Here is a 13,961-nt window from a genome sequence, read left to right on the forward strand (position 1 = left end):
AAAAATGCTGTTTATGGATAGATGGGAATAGGGAAGAAGAAAGAGGGAGAAGATGGTACACATGGATAGATGGGAAGGGAAGACAGAAAAGTAGATAGATTTGAGGAGGAAGCAGAAAAATGGAAGAAAGCTGAATGTTAAAAATTGCCAAAGATGGATGTAGGGCAGAAAATGAAGAAGAAGAATAGCAAAATGGAAAGAAGGCCCCGGAAACAGAGTTGAGAGCACAGACAGAAGGTAGTGCAACCAGAGACTGGAAAATGAATAGAAAAATAAAATCATCAGACAACAAAGATAGGAAAAGTGATTTTATTTTCAACTTAGTGATTGAAATGTGTCAGTTTTCAGAATTTACATCTGCTGTCTATATTTTGCACTGTTCAGGACGAAACATATTTCTTTCTATTTCTCTGGTGATGTACTGCACACAGAGCCTGGCATCTTAGGGTTTCATTTGTGTATATTAGGACTTTTAGTTTGTGGTCCTGTATTTGCATTTCACCCCTTTAACCCAATGTAATCATAGTCCAATATAAATGTAAGTCTAGTACTGTCTTGTGATGACTATAGTTTATATTCCCTTTTTATCATTTTTAATTGTAAGCTGCTTAGAAATGTGATAAGCGGGATAAAAATTTTTAATAAAACTTGAAACTTTTATTTGTGTTCTGCACATGTGACCACGGACAGATGTTCTGGTAGGAAGTGTTATTGGTGTCATGGCCTCAAGTAAAAAGATATTTGTCAGCAGTTTGTCTGGGTTTTTGAAGGCCCCGAGCTCAGGGCCACATCTGGAGGGCCTCTGCGCATGTTGATGTGATGGCATCACACACATGTGCACATAAGCGTTAAGTCATCACATCGATGTCCATGCATGTGCAGAGGCCCTCTAGACACAGCCTGGAGCTCGGGGAAGGAAACACAAGGTTTGTGTATGTGGGGGGGGGGGGGGGGGACAGGGCCAAATATCCTCTTTTTTTAAAGAGGAAATCTGGTAACCCTATCCTAAACTCCATATACCCCCTGCCCTCTCTTTACAAGCATTACCTTGATAGAGGAAGCAGCTCCTCCTCCAACACCAATCCTGTAGACAGGGCCTCCAACTTTCACTACGTGCATTCCTGGAGGCAGAATATATAAAAGAGGTCTTTTATTGCCATTTCCTCATCCTCCCCTTTAACAGGGGTGATTAAGAGCACATCAAAAGCTTTAAGCAGTAGTTTTCTAGATATCCTACTGTAGAGAAAGACTAGAGAAACTACGGGGGAGGAAAGGGAGAAATAATTTGGATTACAGTCAAAAGAGTTTTAGGATCATGATTCTGAATCTATAACCTTCATTCTGCAGCATAGAAAACTTCACCTTAAAAGGCTCAGTTTTCTGAGAAATGCTGCAAGGATATCAGAGCTACTCCTTTATAGACTCAGCCCCTCCATGCTGAATGTAGGCATGGCTGGGAGATGAAAGGACTAGGATGAAATCTGGACCCATGGCCATGCCCTTAGGACTACCTAATTCTGCCTCTTTCCTGCCCTGTTCCACCCCCCTCCAGCCTGACCTCCAGACGGCATCCACGCATGTGCGGACATGACGCAATGACATCACGTACACGCGTGTGTGCGTGGTGTCACCGCGTTGCATCCGCACATGCCCCTTCCTGACACGATTATGTCGGGAAGCTTTTCAAAACCCGGACAAAGTGCTGTGTTATGAAAAGTCGTCCGGACCCCAGTACATATCCTCAAAAGGATGACATGTCCAGGGAAATCCGGATGTCTGGTAACCCTATCCCCACTGTGTGTGGGGGAGGGGGAGAAGCAGCAAAAGGGTTCACCTCCCAGAAGTCTTCCTAATAGGATAGGAAGAAGAGCCAACAGAAGGAATCAAGAGAGGGGTAACAAGAGCTTCCCAATGGCTCCAGCCAGTAGCAAAGAGTGGGGGAAAATAGACTCACTACCAAGTAGTGTGACATGGTAGATAAGAGAATCTCCCCATCAGCTTTTGCCTAGCAGTGTGAAATCAGAGGCATGTCTCCTTGCCAGGTCCTGCCCAATAGCAGGAAGGAATGAAAATTCTAATGATCATACTTAGCCAATATGGAGGGGAAGAAAAGAGGGATCTTCCTACCAGGCTCAGGCAACAACTTCTGAACATGAGAATCTTCCATAGATCCAACACCCCCGCTGAACATGATGGGCTTAATCCACTCCTTCCTCTCTCCATTAGGCATCCGCAGACCAAAGGAGCGTGCAAATCCTGAAGTAAAAGACATAACATAAGTCAGCAGTAGGAATTTTACTACCCCATAACCATGCTTCATTAACCTGTGGAACTCATTGCTACAAGAATGTTATGGAGGCAAACAGCATAAGTTCAAAAAGATAATAAAAAAAAAATTGAGGCCAGGATAATATGCTATGAAACATAACAGTCTGAGATGTCATTCATAGACGTACCTGCTAGCACCGGTTCCCCAAACTTGTTGCCATAGTCTGAAGCACCATTGCTTGCTTCAATAGCAACCTCCAGAGGTTGGGCAAAGTTCCCAGGATACTCAAAGGAAGGGTCTTCCCACGGTAGGATGTAATCTAGAGGTGGTAATAACATATAGATCGGTGAAGGACAGAGAAATCTTGAAGAATAGAAGACAAAGTAAGGAGCAGGTATAATCCAAGCACGAGACAGAATTTACTGACAAGTGAGAAAAAGAACAAACATGGATATGAAATTTCATGAAAGAAAAAGCATCAAGAGCAAAGAGACCCTTTTCTAGTTCCTGGGCTCAGGTTATGTGAGGCTCCACCACTCAATACTGGGAACAATGCCTTGTGCAGAAAGAGGTGGATCTCAACACAGTAAGCGTACCCATGTACAAACAATTGTAAAACACTGTCTATAATAAAATTAGATTGTTAGTAAAAATCAGTCTCAAGAGTTGGCACCCATAGTTCAGACAGAGAATGCAACAACAAAACTATTCTCATGGTCATTCAATCTTAGGTTATAACAAGACCAGTGTAAAATATATATAGATGTCTCAAGGTTATCAGGCATCTGTACACTTTTCCTATTTTAATGCAAGGATAATTATAGACCTCAAATTTGTTCTTATGCCTTCACCAACCTGGTATATGCAGGTTTCCAAAGCAGTATCCTGCCGTCCCTGCAACAACATGTGCCCCTCGACCTGTGCATTGTACATCCCGGATTCTGCCACCTGTGCCTGTGGTAGCTCCACTGAAGGGGGCCACACCTAGAATCAAAGCCACAGAAACAGACAATACAAATGAAAAAAAGCATCTAATGAGAACATAAGATTTGCCACTGCTGGGTCAGACCAGTGGACTATCAAGCCCAGCAGTCCGCTCACGCGGCAGCTCTTAGGTCAAAGACCAGTGCCCTATTTGAGACTAGCATTACCTGCGTATGTTGTTCCAGAAGAAACTTATCCAACCTTTTCTTGAATCCCTGCTTTCCCCTATAACAGTCTCTGGAAGAGCGTTCCAGATTTCTACCACTCTCTGGGTGAAGAACTTCCTTACATTTGTATGGAATCTATTTCCTTTTAACTTTAGCAAGTGCCCTCTGGTTCTCTTCACCTCGGAGAGGGTGAACAATCTCTCTTTATTAAGTCAATTCCCTTCAATATCTTGAATGTTTCGATCATGTCCCCTCTCAGTCTCCTCTTTTCAAGGGAGAAGAGGCCCAGTTTCTCTAGCCTCTCATTGCATGGCAATTCCTCCAGTCCCTTAACCATTTTTGTCCAGTAGCCATACAGGGAGAAGAGATGAAATACAAGTATAAAAGTTCACTAATTATCTCAGCTTACCTGTAATGGGGGTTCTCCGTAGACAGCAGGGGAATGCAGCCACACTTTGTTGGTGACGTCCTAGACTGATCCTGTGTGTCGGTGCTCTCCCTTAGCTACAGTAGGTTTTTGGCTTTCTGGGCATGTGCAGGGACTCCCAGCTCCCGCAGCCCCTCCCTGCCTTGTCAGTTTTGTCTCTAGCTGAATATGGTGTAGCCTTAACAATATATTTGAAGTGGGGATGGCTGCATTCCCTTACTGTCTATGGAGAACCCCTGTTACAGGTAAGCAACTTTGCTTTCTCCGGAGACAAATAGGGGAGATGCAAGCACACTTGTTGGTGAGTCCCTAGCTACTTCATGTAAAAGAGTGGAGGTGATAGATCAAGGAATAAAATAGATCTTTGATGACAGAATGTTGAAAAACTATATGTCTGGTGCAGTGTTTTGGTCTAAGCAGGAAAGGTCAGTAAAAGTGTGAACTGAGGGTCTAACGGTAGTGGGCCCCGAAGTTGCTGTTGCCTGGAAATGGGGTGTGTGTGTGTCAGTTCTGTAAAGAAGTGGTTGACATGTTTAAGTGTAACAGAATTCTATGTAATGGTAAAAGCCATATGGAAACGGCAGTGCAATCTGCCTTATCTGTTTTGAGGTTTTGTGGCATGTTCCAGCATAGCTATTTAGAGGAGTTTCCTGTGCTCTTTTGTTAACAGTTTTGATTTGGCTGCATCTGGATTCTACAACCTATTGAGTTTCTAGGTCAACACTGAACTAGTGCCTGTTAATAATATAATTATGTAATTGAGAGCTTGTTGGATCACAAGTGCCATCCCAACATGCGGTTTCATGCTTTCCCCATCCTCTTGGGAAAAGGGAACATGTCAGTGTCAAAGTTGTATTGTAGCTGCAGAGATGGCATACACAGGTATGACGTGCATGTGATGTTCAACTTTTTGTACAGAACCTATTTTAGGTTCCCTCTATCTCTCGATATATATCTATCTATATATTTATATATAGATATATATATCGAGAGAGAGAGAGAACCTAAAATAGGTGTGAATATATGTCAAGCAGGAGAAAGCAGATGTTTGTGACTACTAGGTTATGGTATTCTGTACAAAAAGTTGAAAAAAGTACTAATTTGCCTTAGAGGCTCCTTCACACTGGTTGTAGGAGAGAAGGGTTCTTACTTGTCGGTAAGATTCTAAGTAGTTTGATTTTCTTTATATATACCGTATTTTCGCGGATATAACGCGCACCATTGTAAAACGCGCACAGGGGTATAGCGCGCAGAAATCACGATGATATGTACAAAAACTTTTCTATACCGCGCTCAGGCATATAACGCGCATGCTGCCCGACTCTCCTCTGGCCACCCCGACTCTCCTTTCGCCCTCCCCGACTCTCATCTGGTTGCCCCGACTCACCCTGACTTTCGGTGCACTGCCCCGACTCTCCTCTGGTTGCCCCGACTCACCGTTCACCCGCCCTGACTTTCGGTGCACTGCCCCGCCTCTCCGTGCCTGTCCCCCCTTGAAGTCCTGTCCCCATCCTGAAAGCCTGATGCCCCCCCTCGACGTCCGATTCTTCTCCCCCCTCGGCAGGACCACTCGCACCCCCTCCCCGAAGGACCGCCGACTCCCCGACAATATCGGGCCAGGAGGGAGCCCAAATCCTCCTGGCCACGGCGACCCCCTAACCCCACCCCGCACTACATTACGGGCAGGAGGGATCCCAGGCCCTCCTGCCCTCGACGCAAACCCCCTCCCCCCAACGACCGCCCCCCCCAAGAACCTCCGCCCGTCCCCCAGCCGACCCGCGACCCCCCTGGCCGACCCCCACGACACCCCCACCCGCCTTCCCCGTACTTTGTGTAGTTGGGCCAGAAGGGAGCCCAAACCCTCCTGGCCACGGCGACCCCCTAACCCCACCCCGCACTACATTACGGGCAGGAGGGATCCCAGGCCCTCCTGCCCTCGACGCAAACCCCCCTCCCTCCAACGACCGCCCCCCCCAAGAACCTCCGACCGACCCGCGACCCCCCTGGCCGACCCCCCCACCCCCCTTCCCCGTACCTTTGGAAGTTGGCCGGACAGACGGGAGCCAAACCCGCCTGTCCGGCAGGCAGCCAACGAAGGAATGAGGCCGGATTGGCCCATCCGTCCTAAAGCTCCGCCTACTGGTGGGGCCTAAGGCGCGTGGGCCAATCAGAATAGGCCCTGGAGCCTTAGGTCCCACCTGGGGGCGCGGCCTGAGACACATGGTCGGGTTTGGCCCATGTGCCTCAGGCCGCGCCCCCAGGTGGGACCTAAGGCTCCAGGGCCTATTCTGATTGGCCCACGCGCCTTAGGCCCCACCAGTAGGCGGAGCTTTAGGACGGATGGGCCAATCCGGCCTCATTCCTTCGTTGGCTGCCTGCCGGACAGGCGGGTTTGGCTCCCGTCTGTCCGGCCAACTTCCAAAGGTACGGGGAAGGGGGGTGGGGGGGTCGGCCAGGGGGGTCGCGGGTCGCGGGTCGGTCGGAGGTTCTTGGGGGGGGGCGGTCGTTGGAGGGAGGGGGGTTTGCGTCGAGGGCAGGAGGGCCTGGGATCCCTCCTGCCCGTAATGTAGTGCGGGGTGGGGTTAGGGGGTCGCCGTGGCCAGGAGGGTTTGGGCTCCCTTCTGGCCCAACTACACAAAGTACGGGGAAGGCGGGTGGAGGTGTCGTGGGGGTCGGCCAGGGGGGTCGCGGGTCGGCTGGGGGACGGGCGGAGGTTCTTGGGGGGGGGCGGTCGTTGGGGGGGGGGGGTTTGCGTCGAGGGCAGGAGGGCCTGGGATCCCTCCTGCCCGTAATGTAGTGCGGGGTGGGGTTAGGGGGTCGCCGTGGCCAGGAGGGTTTGGGCTCCCTCCTGGCCCGATATTGTTGGGGAGTCGGCGGTCCTTCGGGGTGAGGGTGCGAGTGGTCCTGCCGGGGGGGGGGGGATGTATCGGACGTCGGGGAGTCGGCCGGGCAAGAGGGCTTGGGCTCCCTCTTGCTCCGATCGTGGATGCGGGGTGCGGGTGGGAGCGCGTGCGAGCGGGTCGTTCGGGGTGGGGGTGCGAGCGGTCCTGCTGGGGGGGTGAATCGGGCGTTGGGCGGGGTGGGAACTATGTTTAAAAACTTTTGTATACTGCGCTCAGGCATATAACGCGCGAGGGGTATGCGCGGTACGTAAAATCACGTATAACGCGCGCGTTATATCCGCGAAAATACGGTAATTTGGCTGTTTTACCTGCCTTTGGCTCCAAATATTTGGAGGAAGAAGTAGGTGGTGAAAGGCTACTTGAAATGAGCAGTATCGAGGTGGAAGATGATATTTTCTTTCTCAAAGGACCCTCAGCCACAAGAGGGCATCCGCTCAAAACTCAGGGGCGGGAAATTTCATGGAGACATCAGGAAGTATTTCTTCAGGGAAAGAGTGGTTGCTCATTGGAACAGGCTTCCAGTGCAGGTGATCGAGGCCAGCAGCGTGCCAGACTTTAAGAATAAATGGGATACCTATGTGGGATCCCTGCGAGGGCTGAGTTAAGGGTTTGGGCCACTAGGGCACAGACTTAAGGGGATGGGACAGTAGAGTGGGCAGACTTGATGGGCTATAGCCCTTTTCTGCCGTCATCTTTCTATGTTTGTATCTTTAGCCAAAGAATGTTCCGTCTCTATGAGCCTGCAGAAAAAGTAAATGAAAGGCTCGGTGTTATACGGTGAGAGTAGTGGTCCCTAAACTGGAGACTTGGCTCTAACCAAGATCCCCGCCATCAGCATTGAATCTAGATTTTGGAGAGTAGTAGAAGCTGAGGATGAATGGAGGGAAGGTAGCTTGCCAGCAGTTGTCATTTACCTTTTTCTGTAGACTTCTGCTGTTTTGACGTAAGAGAGGACTGCAAGGCTGATACCTAGACTTCCCAGTTCTTCTGTGGTGCCTCGATGTTGAGGTAGACTGTGTACTGGCCTTGAAATGACCAGCAACAAGGTAGTTGAAGATCAGGTTGTGCTGGCGTTGTACTGCATTGGGGTTGGGGGAAACAAGGTGATGGTTCCAGTTACCTGCATCTTATTTTTTTTTCCCTTGTTCTCTGAGATCTACTCAGGATAGAGGCCGAAAAGAGCCCTCTGACATTGACAATGTGCTCAAAACATCAGCTGGGAAGTCCCAAAACGTTTTCAAAGAGAATTATATTGTTCTCTCTTATTATCTCATGGACCTCAGTGGTACCGTCTGCATGCCACTAAGCTTTTAGAACATGCAGAGCCTATTCTATAACTATAGGGACCTAATCGTCATTGGTCCCTTATAGTTCAATTTTTTCATTTTTCATTAATAATTTATATGTTATATTTTATATATAGCAGTACTTATCTTAAGCTACGCGGGTGGGGGTAAGCACTCCGACGTAGGCTACGTTTCGCCCCGTAGGGCTGTGTCAAGGAAATCCCCCTGTTGAGGTTGGATGCTAACAACCAATTACTACTCAGCAAACTCCAAGCGTAAAACACTCTCAAGTATATTCACATCAGCACACTGTAGATTATTCAAGTATTATCCTTTATCAGAAGAAAAGCAATTTTTGGCATTAGAGCTCATTGGCACTTAATTGGCACCAATTTGGATTTATGTGTGCCCAATGTGTCTCACGTGCAACTCAAAAGGAGGCATGTCCATGGAAGAGGCATAGGCAAGTCAGCACATTCCAAATATTTAGGCTTAGTGTTATAGAATACCTGGGTTGTGTGCCTAATTTATGTACCAGGGTTTATACCATGTTTCAGCAGGCATAAGTTTTGGTGCCCAAAGTTGGGTGCAGGAATGCACCATTCTATGAAAGGAGATTGGTGCAGATTTTTGCTGGTGTGGATATTTTAAGTACCATTTATAGAATTCCCTCCCCCCCCCCCCCCACACACACACACCCCCCGATGAGCATATGAGTTTCAGAACTGCAGCAATACAGGGAAAGATCTGAATTTTAAATTTAATTATTTGCCTTTCCAAATTCAAACACAAAGTGAGTTATGGTTGGTACATCCCTCCCCAATAGGGCTTTCAAGCTATGGGCCTCAATTTCTAACCTGCATTAATATGAATTGTATGCTTAGAAAAAAAAGCCCCAACACAAAAAATGAGGTTTATGTTAAATAATGGAAGTTAATGTCTGCACCTAGATCATGAGGAGCATTACTAAGTGGCAAAAAAGGATTCATAACCTAGCTCCCCTGATTCTTAGCTCAGTGTTCTAAGCATAAGGCTACCCTTCTATTTCCAGTGGCAAGAAACAAGTCTCTGATGATTTCAGCCTGTCACTGAAATCTGAAAGAAGATGACATGGACTGCTTCCCAGTACAAAAAGAGAAATGAGCTCACCAGTGGGGAAGTTATGTGTCTCTGCAGTGAAAATAACATGACGTTTAGATAAGCGTTTCTCATAGGGTCCAGCTCGGGATGGGTCCCTAGGAAAGAGTGACTGGACCTCCTTTCCCTGGATACCACTGCAAGAGAAATGAGAATAGCCAATCAAAGAGAAGCTTTATGAACCATCAGACAACTATATCACCTGCCTATATACTCCCTCAGAGACATTCTCTAACCTCTTTTTTCAGATTTACACTTTAAAATTTATGCTATCTGAAACTGAACGCTGCCAGTATATTACACTGGTTGCAGCAGTCTTCACCTGAAGATAAGTTCACTCAATTTTTTCTCAGTTTATGCTTCTATTAAGCTCTGGTCCTGAGGGTATCTGGACATTTATTTTTGATGAAACAGGGAAATTTCCAAGGGGTGGTTACATACACTTATTTAAATTATTATGTGAATGAGTTTATTAGTGCATGGCACAAGCACTTTATTTGATTTATGTACAACGGTGACAGCAATGATGGTGTGTGATTAGGATATGCCGGACTTGTTCTGTTCCTTTGGATTTCAGCCTCGCTGAGTGAAGAAGCCGGGGCTCCACTTTTGTGGAGTCCAGATGCTCTTTAAGGCTCATAATCCCACACTGAGAAACATAGAAACATAGAGTATGACGGCAGAAAAGGGCCATCAGCCCAAGTCTGCCCACTCGAAGAACCCTCCCTCAACAAGATCCCTCCCTCTAAGAATTTACCGGAGCGAACCCACTCCAAGAACCCTTCCTCAACAAGAACCCTCGCTAAAATCAGATCCTTATATTCTGAGGTTAATGCCAAGACACTCATCACATCTCACCTAAGCTAAAGCAACCTGCTTCTCACTGGCCTTCCACCAAACTATCTCTTTCCCCTTCAATCTGTTCAGAACTCTGATACACACCTCATAGTCCACCAATATTGCTATACACACATTACCCCTCTCCTCATGTCACTTCATGTCACTCTATCCATTTCCGCATGCAGGTCAAACTCCTCTTACTGACCTACAAGTGTATTCGCTCTGCAGCTCCTCAATATCTCTCCTCTCTCCCAACACTCCCCCGCCCCCCCAGGCACTCCGCTCATCAGAAAAGTCTCTCTTATCTGTACCCTTCTCCTCTACGACCAAGTCCAGACTCTTTCCCTTCTACTTTGCAGCACTGTATGCCTGGAACAAACTGCCGGACTCAGTACACCAAGCTCCATCTCTGGCAATATTCAATTCTAGACTCAAAGCCCACTTCTTTGAAGATGCTTTAAATTCCAAACTCCAAACCACCTTCTAGCACAAATATCTGTCCTATTATTCCCTCTGTAATTCCTCTACCTGCTAAGCACTAATATCTGTCTCATCATTCCCTCTGTAATTCCCCCACTGAGCATTATGTATTGATGCACCTTCTTGTTCAGTTTGTCTATCATGACTAGACTAAGTTCTTTTGAGCAGGGATTGTCTCTTCTATGTTTTGATGTACAATGCTGCTTATGTTTAGTAGCACTACAGATGAAAGGGGTATGAGAGTTGTATTACCTGCTGTTATCACAGAACTTGATGACATTGTTAGGGTTGCTGCTCTCTTGGGTCTTCATGATCATGCTGAAGAGGGACTCAGCCTTTTCCTCCCCATCCACTTTTAGGCAACCTTTGAAGAACCAGTGTCGGCTATGTTCACTGCCAATGGGGAAAAAAAAAAACCATAGGAACAGAAAAAGGATTGTAGTGTCAGAGTAATAATCCAAATATGCCCCTGAAAACCAATCCACAGAAGGAGTCCCAATGCATGACAATAAGCCATGTGAATAGGAAATAAAATGTTAGGGTTCAGGCATGGGGAAGAATTACACCCTTAAATCTTTCTATTCCACCTTCCAACATTCTAACAACCCAACAATTCCAGAGAGATAATGATGAACTAAGAGAATCCTTGTTTGAACACCCTAAACTGCTTATCTCCAAGAGACTGCTCCTTCAGGATTTAACCAGGGCTCTGCTCCCTGAGAAATATTCAAAAAAGTAAACTATCATTATCTGGACCTGGACCACTAAGACTAAAGGAACAAAGAATCCAGTTCTTCAGAAAAAGTTTTTTGGGTTGTAAAAGTGTGCAGGTAGAGTGGAAAAGACAGAAATCTAATCTGTTCATTTTCTCTTGTTGAAATATAAATTCCTCCTTGATCTCAGGTATTTCCTTCATTTCCCTACAACTGAGAAGCCTCTGTTCTTATCCAAAGGTTTCTTGAATTCTAATACTAGGAGACTAATCCTTGTAATCATCAAATTTTCAGGCAAACAAATCTAAGTTAGCCACAAACCCACTGATGTTTGTCTAACCTAAAATACAGTTATTTGGAAAATACAGATTAATATGAGAGAGGAAACCAGGCCACAGCTTGTGCACATCTTCCTATGTATAAGGACAGCTTAGTTTTTTTTTTTCTGTCACTACAATAAAGTCTTCGATGTCATGTGGGACAGTAGAACTGAGCAATAAAGATGCCTCATGATCACATATGCATGTTAATAAGCCCAGAAAGCTGCACTGGTATGGAACAGCTTAGGATTTTTTTTGTCACTACAACAAAGTCTTGGATGTCATGTGGGATAGTAGAACTGAGCAATAAAGGTGCTTAATGATGACATATGCATGTTAATAAGCCCAGAAAGCTGCGCTGATGTGGGACAGCTTAGGTTTTTTTCTGTCACTACAATAAAGTCTTGGATGTCATGTGGGACAGTAGAACTGAGCAATAAAGGTGCCTCATGATGACATATGCATGTTAATAAGCCCAGAAAGCTGCACTGGTGTGGAAAAAAACCCTCATCAATAAAACATTGCATTTCAAAATACACCCAAGATATGGTGTCCAGGAATGTTTCATTCTAATTGGTCTGAAAGAAGATGCAGGACAAGGGTGGGAGAGATGACGGTCTTCTTTGTCACACTTTCTGTGAAGACAGATTTCCTTTGAGTATGATAGCATGACCTTTTGTCATTTAACTTGGGGGTAGATATGCAAAACCACTAATCCAGTGAGTGGGAACTACTAAGTGCCACTGAAAGGAATATTCAGCGGTGGTAACCTAATATTTTCTCTGACCACCGTGTTTCCAATAATGATAACCTTCTTCTGGGGTCCAATCCAATTGTACCACAAAGCTTGGATATGCCATAAAGCATACGAAAAACTGTGAGTGGAAAACAGATTGCTGAGAGCATAAACTGCACTGTATTGGGTTCACACAACACTCATTGCTGTGTGTTATATGGATTACTTGAAAGACACAATCAAATAATATGGATGTGCCTTAAGGCGTTACATGTCAAATGAGAAGTCTGACCTGGAAACAATTATCAAACCATTTAATAAAATTAAGTAAATTGAAATGGTGAAAGAGCACCCTCAGTGTAGGATTCCAAGCTCTAAAGAGCAACTCAATGAATAGCTCTGGTGCTAAATACAACGCCAGCCACACACCATCATCCAGCACCCAAATCGCCCATGTGAAAATGTAGCTGTCTTTCTAATCCACCAGTTGCCCAAAATTTAATTGATAAATTAAGATTCACCTGATTTAACATGGCCAGGCTTGATCTCTATCAGCCCTATTGAATCTAAACCTCACTATGTATTTAACCTTACTATGAAGATGAAGTAGTCACCCCAAAGTTTCTACGAGAATGCTATGCCATGATCAAATGAAATTTCAGAAGAGATATTTCAACAAATATTTTTCTTTTACAAGCAGTCTGGAATGGGTTATAAAGCCATTTTTAAAGCTCTGGGACTTCATCAATCCACAGTGAGAGTCATTATATCCAAATGAAGAAGACTTGGAACAGCGGTGAATCTTCCCAGGAGTGGCCAGCCTGCGGAAATTACTCCATGGGTGCAGCCATATCTCATCTGGGAAAACAAAAACCATTTCAAAAGAACATCCAACGAACTGCAGGCCTCTCTATCCTCAGCTAAGACAGAGTGGCAAAAGTGGGGTTCATGACAGAGTAGCAGTGTTGACATTGCTACTATCCAAGGGTAAAATCAATGCTCTTACGTTTTCAAAAGCACACCTGGAGGAACCCCAAGCCTTTTGGGATAATGTTCTATGGATAGAAGAGTTAAAAGTGGTACTCTTTGGACAAAACAGGCCCCATTATGTCTGGCGTAAAACAAATTTCGATTCCACAGTAAGAACAACATACTAACATCAAAACATTGTGGTAGTACTGTGATGTTGTGGGGTGCACTTTTGCTACCTCAGGACCTGCAAAACTTGCCATTATTGAAAGAATTATGAATTCTGCATTGTATCAGAAAATATTCTTAAGGAGAATGTCCTGTCGACAGTCTGTAAGATGAAGTGTATTTAGCCACAACTCGATGATACAATAGCAATCTACATCTAAATGACTGAGGAGAAACAAAATTAAAATTTTGGACTGACCGAGTCAAAGTCCTGACTTGAACTCAGTAGAGATGCTGTGGTAGAACCTGAAATGAGCAGTTCATGCATGAAAACCTATAAATGCTGCCTGAGTTAAAACGGTTCTGCCAAGAATAGTGAGCTAAGACTTCTCAAAAGTGATATGAAAGTCTGATATCAAATTATAGGACGCATTTGGCTGTAATTAAACCAACCATAAAAATATAAATGTATAAACTGGGGTCCAGTTTATATTTCTATGCCTGCTATAATTTTAGGCCTGTCGTATTTTATGTACTTGACATACTGTATATATGATATAAA

At 45.4% G+C, this 13,961-nt stretch overlaps 1 protein-coding gene across 2 annotated transcripts in view; it reads right to left on the bottom strand.

Annotated features, from left to right (window-relative positions):
- PFAS (phosphoribosylformylglycinamidine synthase) overlaps window positions 1-13,961 on the bottom strand; it is a 149,943-nt gene that overhangs the window by 79,829 nt on the left and 56,153 nt on the right. For both annotated transcript variants that reach the window (XM_033944969.1, XM_033944968.1), the window contains exons 7-12: window positions 10,746-10,886; window positions 9,186-9,310; window positions 3,125-3,253; window positions 2,457-2,588; window positions 2,128-2,256; window positions 1,048-1,121 (exon numbers count right to left, since the gene is read on the bottom strand). In XM_033944969.1, the coding sequence (XP_033800860.1) occupies window positions 1,048-1,121; window positions 2,128-2,256; window positions 2,457-2,588; window positions 3,125-3,253; window positions 9,186-9,310; window positions 10,746-10,886 (730 nt within the window). The remainder of the gene's footprint in view (window positions 1-1,047; window positions 1,122-2,127; window positions 2,257-2,456; window positions 2,589-3,124; window positions 3,254-9,185; window positions 9,311-10,745; window positions 10,887-13,961) is intronic.

This window comes from Geotrypetes seraphini, chromosome 5, assembly GCF_902459505.1.
Source record: "Geotrypetes seraphini chromosome 5, aGeoSer1.1, whole genome shotgun sequence".
NCBI lineage: Eukaryota > Metazoa > Chordata > Amphibia > Gymnophiona > Dermophiidae > Geotrypetes > Geotrypetes seraphini.